At 36.9% G+C, this 9,567-nt stretch overlaps 2 protein-coding genes across 2 annotated transcripts; both read right to left on the bottom strand.

Moving 5' to 3' along the window:
* On the bottom strand, nucleotides 1-3,148 carry si:ch211-229d2.5 (zona pellucida-like domain-containing protein 1). The gene is given in 9 exon segments (XM_056757370.1): nucleotides 1-898; nucleotides 990-1,007; nucleotides 1,109-1,211; nucleotides 1,333-1,507; nucleotides 1,509-1,624; nucleotides 1,720-1,792; nucleotides 2,182-2,366; nucleotides 2,530-2,750; nucleotides 3,055-3,148. Coding segments are annotated over 9 exon segments (1,125 nt in total). The 3' UTR covers nucleotides 1-758.
* Nucleotides 3,149-5,675: 2,527 nt separating this feature from the next.
* On the bottom strand, nucleotides 5,676-9,567 carry zpld1b (zona pellucida-like domain containing 1b). Its single transcript, XM_056756019.1, has 10 exons — nucleotides 9,461-9,567; nucleotides 9,137-9,357; nucleotides 8,256-8,437; nucleotides 7,759-7,831; nucleotides 7,220-7,317; nucleotides 6,754-6,834; nucleotides 6,366-6,537; nucleotides 6,161-6,266; nucleotides 6,042-6,071; nucleotides 5,676-5,833 (listed from the first exon to the last, which is right to left on the bottom strand). Exons 1-10 carry the CDS (start codon nucleotides 9,564-9,566, stop codon nucleotides 5,676-5,678), a joined length of 1,227 nt encoding a protein of 408 aa, XP_056611997.1. The 5' UTR covers nucleotide 9,567.

Genomic DNA, 9,567 nt, shown 5'->3' with positions numbered 1-9,567 from the left:
ACACCACAATCCTACAAGCCTAATTTACGACTTTGCATGAAACAGAAGGAGAAAATGACCAAATGAAAATTTCAGGAAAAAAATATATCCGGAAGCAAACAGGTTCCACAGGTTCAAATACCAGATTTTATTCTTGAATGTTACATTTGCTGAAGCATCCAAAAGCATGCCTACAATCCCCATTGCAAAATTGCACTTTCCCTCCATATTAATAGATACAAGTTTACTAACTAAAGCAGGGCTCTTCATGCAGCACTTACAATAACTTTACGAAGCAAAGAAAGGATTTCCTCTTATTCACTTTTTAAAACTGTCAATCCTAAAACCCTGAGATCACTACTTTCAGAAAACTTAAAACAGGTCACTCGCCACTTCAAAAAATGCCCTTGTTTAAATTTCCTCTTGAGATTTTACATCTCAAATTCTTACCAAAACCCTTCAGACTACATGTGTTTTATTAAAATGTAGCTCTGTTGACCCACTATATAAAATATGAAGTACATCAGTATATTTTTAAACGTAAATAAAAGCATTCATTCAGTATAACATTCTCTATCAACCCAATATACTTTCTTTAATCCATAACTACAGCATAGTACTCAACTGCTATTTTTTCCTTAAATAAAGCAGATTTAACCTTTCCATCCTGTTCTTTGAAAAACGTTTGATCCTGAAAGTCAGACATTGCAATAGCATGTGTTCCCACCTCCACCAGCACTGTTTTATACTACATAAAAGAGCTCTGGGACTCTTGGCAGTTAGCGTAGCATCTTGAGTTTGCGATAAAATGACACAGCCATGAGGGCCGCAACAGTGCCCACAATGACCAAAACAGCCAGAGCGACACCCAGTCCTACCGAGGCGCCATTTCCATTTTCCTTTTGAGTACTGGCCTGGGCTGTACATAGATAGACAACATGTTATTACTAGAGATTACCAAAATGACTTATTTAATAAATGTACTTATTATTGCGATAATGCAGACTTACCTCCATTCGTGGTAAGAGCTACAAGAAAAAACAAACAATTATGAGTTATTTTCCAGTTAAAGTTATGTGTATTGAAATAATTTGAGAGGCATAATGTAAAAATTGAGTCATAAACATACGTGTTTCTGCTAGAGTCCTAATAGGTCCTGATGTGATGAGGGTGGTATCTGAAACTCCATCTTTTATTGTCGTGGTTTGTGTGTCTCGTCTCCTCCTGCATTGCTGCTCATTGAAAAATGACACGAAGGTTCAGCCAAACCACACGAGACATTTCTTTCAGTTTAACAATTTGTGTATCTATGATAAACATAACCTTGTCTCACACTTTAAAGAGCAGTAATACCTTAAACTGGGTGCAGGTGGCGCGTTCACACAGTCTGGTGATGCAGTGGAGGTAATAGGTGGAGATGGTCTGGTTCTGCTGCTCAATAAAACGGAAGGCCGGGAAGCTGAAGCGTGCTCTCTGGCTGTCACCGTTCTCCAGCATGGTGGTCAGCTGATCCCTCGAGCACCTGTAAATCTGTATATGTTACTGACTGTGAGGTCAAGTTCGATGCAATAACTTGCACATAGATTCTAGTTCTGAGCTCAACACCCGGAGATGACATAACCAGCGGAGTAGTGTAGTTCACATCCTAGAAAGAGAGGGTCAAAATAAAAATAAATGAATAAAACTATGATGAAATAATGATGTATTTTTTTTGTAAAACAAACACATTATTGTACATACTCTGAAGAGCCGCATGCTCAAAGTGCTAATGAAGCTACCGTTGTTATCCTTTACTGCAATGGAGGACGACGACCTGTAGAGGGAAGTAAAAATGAGATTTTAGCGCAGCTTCGCGCATCTTGTCTCGGTCTCCTTGTGTCCCATAAAAGTAAAACTTATAATTACAAACGAGTTATTTTTTTAAGACTTATATGCATATTCAAAATATTTTATAACCTGTGGGATAATTCAAAATATATAAAGACTTAAGTTATAAAAACTTTCATCAAACACAATAACGCTCACATTTATAGATATAGCAGTCGCTTTATTGAAGAAGACAACAGTACATTGCAGAAACACATTTTTGGGGTGTGCTCACCGGGACTCGAACCCACTTTGCGTCGCTCAACGGCCCAGCAACGGCAAATACAGTAGCACTAATTTACTAAGATTAAGTCGATTAAATGTTTTAAAACTTACACATCAACTTGTGTATTGTTGATCAGGTATTCGAGTGGATATGCACACGAGTAAAAATATTTCAGCTCAGCATTGTAAGTCACGGTTCCCAATGTGGGGTCGAAAGATCGGACCACCCCGCTGACGTTAACCGTCTGGATATTAGAGAAGTCCGAGAATAGGCCGGTGCCTGGAGCGCTGGTGGTCTAAATGCAGAAAGAAAGACAATTAGCACGAGAAGTAGCCGAATTTTTTATCAAATCATAAAATTAAAACAGACTTATTTAACTACACGCGGTACGGATGCTAGAGTGTCAACACTGCCCCCTGTTGGTAAGATCGAATCATTAGCGTATGTGATACACTCACCAGGAAGACGCTGCCACAAGCGTCCGCTTGCCTGACGGGGAAACTGTAGCGCACCACTGGAGGACTGGCAGTCGCGTCCAGGGTTCCTCGACACAGCGGGTCGTTTCCCATTTGGTTCAAAATCAACAAGCTCTCATTATATCCTGTGTAAATGACCGGGCAAACCTGGATGGCCAAACTAATAGACTCGGTCCCGCAAGACACTGCGATGTCAGTGTACTCTGTCAAAGAAAGAACATCTTTATTAGACCACGAGACCATATAAACAGCACTCAGTCATTAAGTTGCTTCCTTTACAAAAATGAATAATGGTTTAACTAAACCAATAGTAAATGCAATGTTAGACCATTTGTGGTAAAATAAGCATCCACAAATTTTCTAAAGGCAAGTTTAACCATGATATTAGTTGAACCGTTGTAATACAAATCATTTTGCACATAAACCCTGATGTTCACTTTACTTTTGCTAAAGTAAAACCACAGTCATTTCAAAGCAAAAAAAGTAAAGGGTGCACAAGGTCAATACCTGGGCGCCTGTATTGAGATCCACAGTCGGCAAGAGATAGTGTCATGTGGCCTTTTATGAGCGTAGCCAAAATGATGAGGCCGAATAGAGCCATGCCAGTTATCTTTCCTTTATCAACGTCAAACTAAACCAAAAATAATGATCAAACAAGCAACCTGTGAAAGAATCCCTGCTGTTTCTAGTAAGATCCTTAACGTTTCTGGTGGATTAAATCTGACTGATATCTGTTCTTTATATAGTCTGGATGTGTAAGAAAAGTTGGTTAATACACTTCCGAAGGGTTGGACCAAAACAGGGTCATTTGCCATTTAGTGTGGTTGCTTGAGAGAGAACAATTCACTTTTGTGGCTAAGGTACCATGGTCTTTACCTTGAGGCAAATGATGAAACCTTACACATCACCTTCAAAGTCGTCTTTGACCACTGTCTTTGTTATTTTCTATGGCTCTTGAACATTCTGTAACATATTAACACGTAATTTAATAAACTATGTGAATATTGAGGACGCACGCAATATGTCCCTTCTTCTTTTTGGAGTGTATGTGTCTATAAAAATGACATCTGAACATTGATGTTTGTTATCTCAAAACCATAAAGGACTTTGCCTATAATTAAACATTTTTTAACGTTATTTCTTTAAAAAGTTTTGTAATTCCGAAACGACAGATTTCAGCAAATTGAACTGCGATAAATATGGTTTTTTTTTTTATATATAATTTTTTAATCATCATCATTTGTATAGTCATTGTTTCTGTAGCACAGTACCTGCTCATAAGATAAAATCTGGGAATGATGGTATTTTATTTTGTTGGTGTTAAAATATGGTATAGGCTAAATATTCATCATCTGTGGAATTGTAATGTGAACCTGTCAGCTGAGCTACCTGGGAAGGACAACATTTTTTCTAATTAGGGTCAAATCAGAGTATGGTGTATTGGGTGTATCCTTTCCTCTATTGTTAAAGGATACAAAACCATGGAAATTGTTATAGACCTAAAAATAAACAATGCTGGCCGTGACGTATTCAGCTGAGATCTTTACAATTATCTGTCCATAGAAGAAGGCTATGGTCACATCCGTTGGTCCATAACATTGTTTACATCATCTAAAAAATAACAAGCCCGCTGTACTATAATACCGCATTAGACATATTCTGAAAGATAATTGTTTTGATTTATTGCTAATTTTGCCATATTAAATGCAGTTTGTATAGGTCTACATCGATAGCTTTGAGATGAATATGTATATTGTAATTTTCACAATTTTATTTTGTGGCTTAAATAAAAAAGAATCAAAACATAAATTCAATATTTTAGACAAACTTATGTTATGTTGCAGATCACCTTTTGCAGATATGATATAACAAATCAAAGGAAACAAAACAATATGAGACATTCCAGCAATGTCCCTATAGCGTAACTATTGTTGCTGTCCTTCCGAAATCTCGGACGTCCAAATTTGCTTTTTTTTAGGAAATGATAGTTCTAAAAGGGATAGTTCACCCAAAAATTTAAATTCTGTCATCATTTACTCACCCTGATAAATAACTTTGTTCCGATTAACATAGAGAAAGATATTCTTCATAGTATGAAGAATTAAATGCTAGTCAAAGGTGGCCGAGAACTCTTTGTTTTCCTAAATTCTTAAATAGATCTCATCAAAATGTCCCAGAACTGAAAATTGATGACATTCTCCCAAATATCCTTCTCTGTGCTCATTGTAACAAAGAAATGTATACAGGTATGAAACAACCTGAGGGTGAGGAAATTAACTATCCCATTAAGCCATCTGTTTCTCATTTGTATCTCTCTGTTTGCCCTCACAATCCATCTAATGTTCATTTCAAGCACATGTATACAATCAGAAAATCAATAAGAACTCATGAAAACTCATCATCATGTATGAATATTATCACATCAAGACAAAGGATCACTGACCCTAAACAGGATAGTATCAAACTGAGGTATTTTAAATGGGAAAAAGTCAAACGGACGCGTCAATATTTACAAGGCAGGTCAATACCATATTTTTAAAAGGCAGACCATATGAGAGCACTATGGAAATCAGATTAAAATGCAATCATAGGAATATGACGAGAAAAAACATCTGTTGTGACAGATGTCGATTATAGTGGAAAGTACATAAGAACCATTTTTTGGTTCCGCAGAGTATCATTCAGTCCTTCTAACCTTTTTATAATCTGAAGAACCTTCTTTCGCCACAAAGAACCTTTAATGAAACAGACATTTTTTTCAGACCTTGAAGGTTCTTTATGGAACCAAAAGATTCTTCTATAGCATCGAAGAACCTTTTGAAGTACCTTTTTTTCAAGAGTATGTTGGAAATAGTAGTATGTTTTTATCCAGAAATATGTATTGACACCTTCAGTATATAATTTACATAATGCCACAAACGATCAAATATGTACTGCAAATGACACAATTATCTATTCGTCCTTGCTTATTCAAACTAGCGGACCTGCTTTTTGTGCAATGAAAAGCAAGCAAATAATCCATGTCATAGAGATAAAAAATACCCCTTTAAAAAAATATTTTACCAAATGATCCTTAAAACAATCTTTTGATCAAAAAATCTAATTCAACCATGGTCAAAGTCTGAAGATCATCTGAAGTTTGAGACCCCTGTCAGACTAGAAGGGTTTGGTTTCCTGAGCAGCCTGAGGGACAGGATGAAGAGACCCAGACTCATCACTCCCAACACAACCACACCCGACATCAAGCTGCTGTTCACAGCGTCCCACTTCTGAGCGGAGCTGTTCACTGAAGAAGCAGAAAAAATACAGACTGTGTTCCGTAACTATTTACTGTTGTCATGTTGCTTATTAAAAAATATACATATATCTAGAACATGACACTAGTTTTTACCATTCAACTGTGAAAACAGCTGATGTCTAACACAGAAAAGTTTCAGAAGGCAGTGGGGGGTTGTGACTTTAGCCACTTGTATTCTTAATAAGCAACATCTTACCGAGATGTGAATTGTTGGTTGGCGTTTCATCTACAAGACAGTACAAGATGAACAGAAAATATTTAAACACTTTGCGCACATGGATTAAGGTGATAAAGCTGATAAAAACGGGCTCTCACCGCTTCTGGTGATTATAGGACCTGCGGTTATGACTGCGTCCCCAGAGGCTGAACCTGACACTACATGATTCTCTAGTGTGTCCCTCCTCCTGCGCTTTCCACAGATCTGCAACACAATAATATTACAGGTAGAGACTGTTTAACTTTGTCAATAACATATAAAACATAAAATGCAACAAAAGAAGAAGATCGATGTGTAGGTTACCGGCATTAGCATCGGGCAGTCATCTGCTCGACAAAGCTTTGTAATACAGTGCAGGAACAAGGTGGACATCTTCTGGTTTTTATGTTTCACAAAACGGAAGACTTCGAACGCAAAGCGGCCCATTTGACTTTTTCCATTTTCAAAAACAGTCGTCTGTGGATCTTTGTAACACCTATATAAATACCCAGAAAACAGAGTATAAGCCCTCTTAAAACTTTTGTCATACACATGCAAACACGCGCACACACACACACACACACGAACGCACACACACACACACAAACACACACAGATTTCATCCAAAAGGTCTTTGTGCACTGTTTAACAGACAGTTTAGCAGCTACTAACTGGGTTAATGGGCACATAATTTCAGAAGATACAAAATTACCCAAAGAAAAGGTCGTAGCGTATTTCATCATTCGGGTTCCCCGAGGGAGTGGAGTAACAGTGATCCATCAGTACGTTCCACCTGTGAGGAAAAGTCATTACTGCCGTTAATGGGATTCTAATCTCAAATCTCTGTTGCAACCAAAAGGAAACAGACAATGGGGCCCTTTTGTTAGTGAAAATCAGATTGAGGCTTGGTTGCTCAAACACGGATTATTTTTAAGAAATCAGTCAGAAGTCTGAATTTCTCACAAGTTTACCTTATCAAGCAGGTTAGAACTTGTAGACACATTTTACATGCACATGTACATTTTTGTCCAAAGGGAATGGTTCATTTAAGGTAGGATATACATTTGATCATTCTTTGTGTTTACTGGGAATTGAACTCATTGACCTTGCTCAACATGCTCATGATATGTTGCATACCAAAAAAAGTACTGTAATTTCTGTTTTAAACTGCGAGATACCTCCTGTCCAGATTGGTAGCTTTAACCGCAGCAAACACTCGGGTCTTTAAAGGGAGGCCGGACATAGGTATAGAGATCAGCTGACTAAAGGTTGAGTCCTGTAAAAATATTACATTGAGAAAGTAAGCAACATAACTCCAAATATACAAAAAACTAAACTTTAATCTAGATGATAATTTTTTTTTTTTAGAATAAATAGCATACTCAGTGTACATACAGTACAGCTGCGGAAAAAAAATACTTTCAGTTTTTCTGAATTTACTATTTATATTGTTTAATTCTGTGAACTACAAACAACATTTCATATAAATTACAAAAACAAATATTGTTTCTGTTTGCATTTATTAGCAGAAAATGAAAACTGGAGAAACAGGTGAACATAACAGAAAAGATGCTCTGGATTTTCAGCACAGTTTTTCATGTGTCTAGTCATGCTGTCAGCCTTTCATGTAGCTGTTGGATGATTTTATATTTATTTCCGCAGCTGTATATACTTTAGTACACATCTATGATGTAGATAGTATATATTTGTCACTTACATTGTAAAGAGTTAAACTAAGTGTGCTCAGGAAGGTACCATTGTTGTCTTTTACTGATATTGCAGCAGATGAACTGGAAAGGAGGTTGATCACAGAAAAATATATCAGCATAGTCTCTACACAGCAGAAAGTATAAAAAGCATACTTTTTAAGTTTTTTAATTCTATTTTGGATTGTTCTCCCCGAAAAATGAAAATAAATGTTGTTTCAAACCCATTGCTTTTTTTCTTCAGTCACCATTTACTTTCACTTATAGAAAAAGATGCAATTAAAGTAAATGGCGAATGAGGCTGTGACATCTGCTTTTCGCTGTGCTCTTGCATCCTAAAACACGACTAGATCAAGAAAAAAAATGAAATGGGTTTATCACAGATTTTTCATTTTTGAGCGAACTCTCCCAACAGTAACAGTAGGCGTACAGTAATGTTAAGGTGGTATTAGAATTGTAGCAGGGCGAATCAGGGTGTTACTCCTCACAGATGGCAGGAAAGACTTACGATGCCAGCTGGCTGTTGTTGAGCAGGTACTCCAGAGGATAACTACAGCTGAATTTAAACAGCAGACCTGGCAAGTAGCTGATGACAGTTGGAGGGTCCGGGGTGTCAATGTAGCCCGATATGTTCCCCATCTGGACCATGGAGATGTTTCCATAAGCATTGTAGCCTTGAGATGTAGAAACCTACCCACACATATAGAAAGATATGAAGAAGCACTCATTTGAATATTTTCCTTTCTTTTTATAATTTCAAAATCACAAAAAGAAAAAAATAATGCAACAACATAATGCAAAGTACAGAAAATCTATTCTTGAAATCATAAGACAAAGGTTTGTGTCAAATCTCTTTGAATTATGGCTCTCGTGCAGGTTATATGTGACCATGGACAACATAACCAGTCTTGTGGGTCAATTTTTCAAAATTGAGATTTCTACATAATATGAAAGCTGAATAAATAAGTTGTTAGAATAGTACAATATCTGGCTGAGAAACAACCATTTAAATCTCAGGAATCTAAGATTGCAAAAAAATCTAAATATTGAGAAAATTGCTTTTGAAATTGTTAATCGGGGGCACTAATTAACAAAAATACAGTTTTTTTATATTTAAGGTAGGAAATTTACAAAATATCTTCATGGAACATGATCTTTACTTAAGATCCTAATGATTTTCCGCATAAAAGGGAAAACAATAATTTTGACCCATTCAATGTATTTTTGTCTTTTACTAAAAAATTTCTGTTGCTATTTAAGACTGGTTTTGTGATCCAGGGTCACATAAAACAAATAACTTTGACAATACTACAGTACAGTAATGGGGTAAGATTCATCCATGCCTAAAAACAATACCATGGTATTTATTAAGTGGAATATATCTCTCACCACCAGCGTGTTCCCACAGGACTCCAGAGTGCTCAGACTGATGCTGAAGAGCATGGCTGTGGGGAAGGTGTTATTGTTAATGAAACCTCTGCATTGGACGTCTCCATGGCGACCATTCAGCACCAGGTCAACATCAGTGTATCCAGAGTATAGCACAGGGCATAGGTTAATCTTTAGCGTGATTGTTTGAACGCCACAGTATACACTGATATCTCTGTCGCCTTAAAAAATAAGCAGAAAGAAAAGTAAATGAAAACGTCCAAATGAATATTGCATGTCCGTGTTTCAATTGTGTGACATCACTTTTGGTTCTTAAAGTCTTACTGGGAAATCTGCTGTGGTAGTTCGGATCACAGTTGAATCCATTGAACTGTGTTAAAGCTGAAGGCATTCCACCAAAAAGAAGAAGAGAAACACATATCCACTCCATT

The sequence above is a fragment of the Triplophysa dalaica genome, chromosome 9 (genome assembly GCF_015846415.1).
Source record: "Triplophysa dalaica isolate WHDGS20190420 chromosome 9, ASM1584641v1, whole genome shotgun sequence".
Taxonomy (NCBI): domain Eukaryota; kingdom Metazoa; phylum Chordata; class Actinopteri; order Cypriniformes; family Nemacheilidae; genus Triplophysa; species Triplophysa dalaica.
The sequence above is the reverse complement of the archived record's forward strand: the minus strand, read 5'-3'. Positions and strand labels throughout refer to the sequence as shown.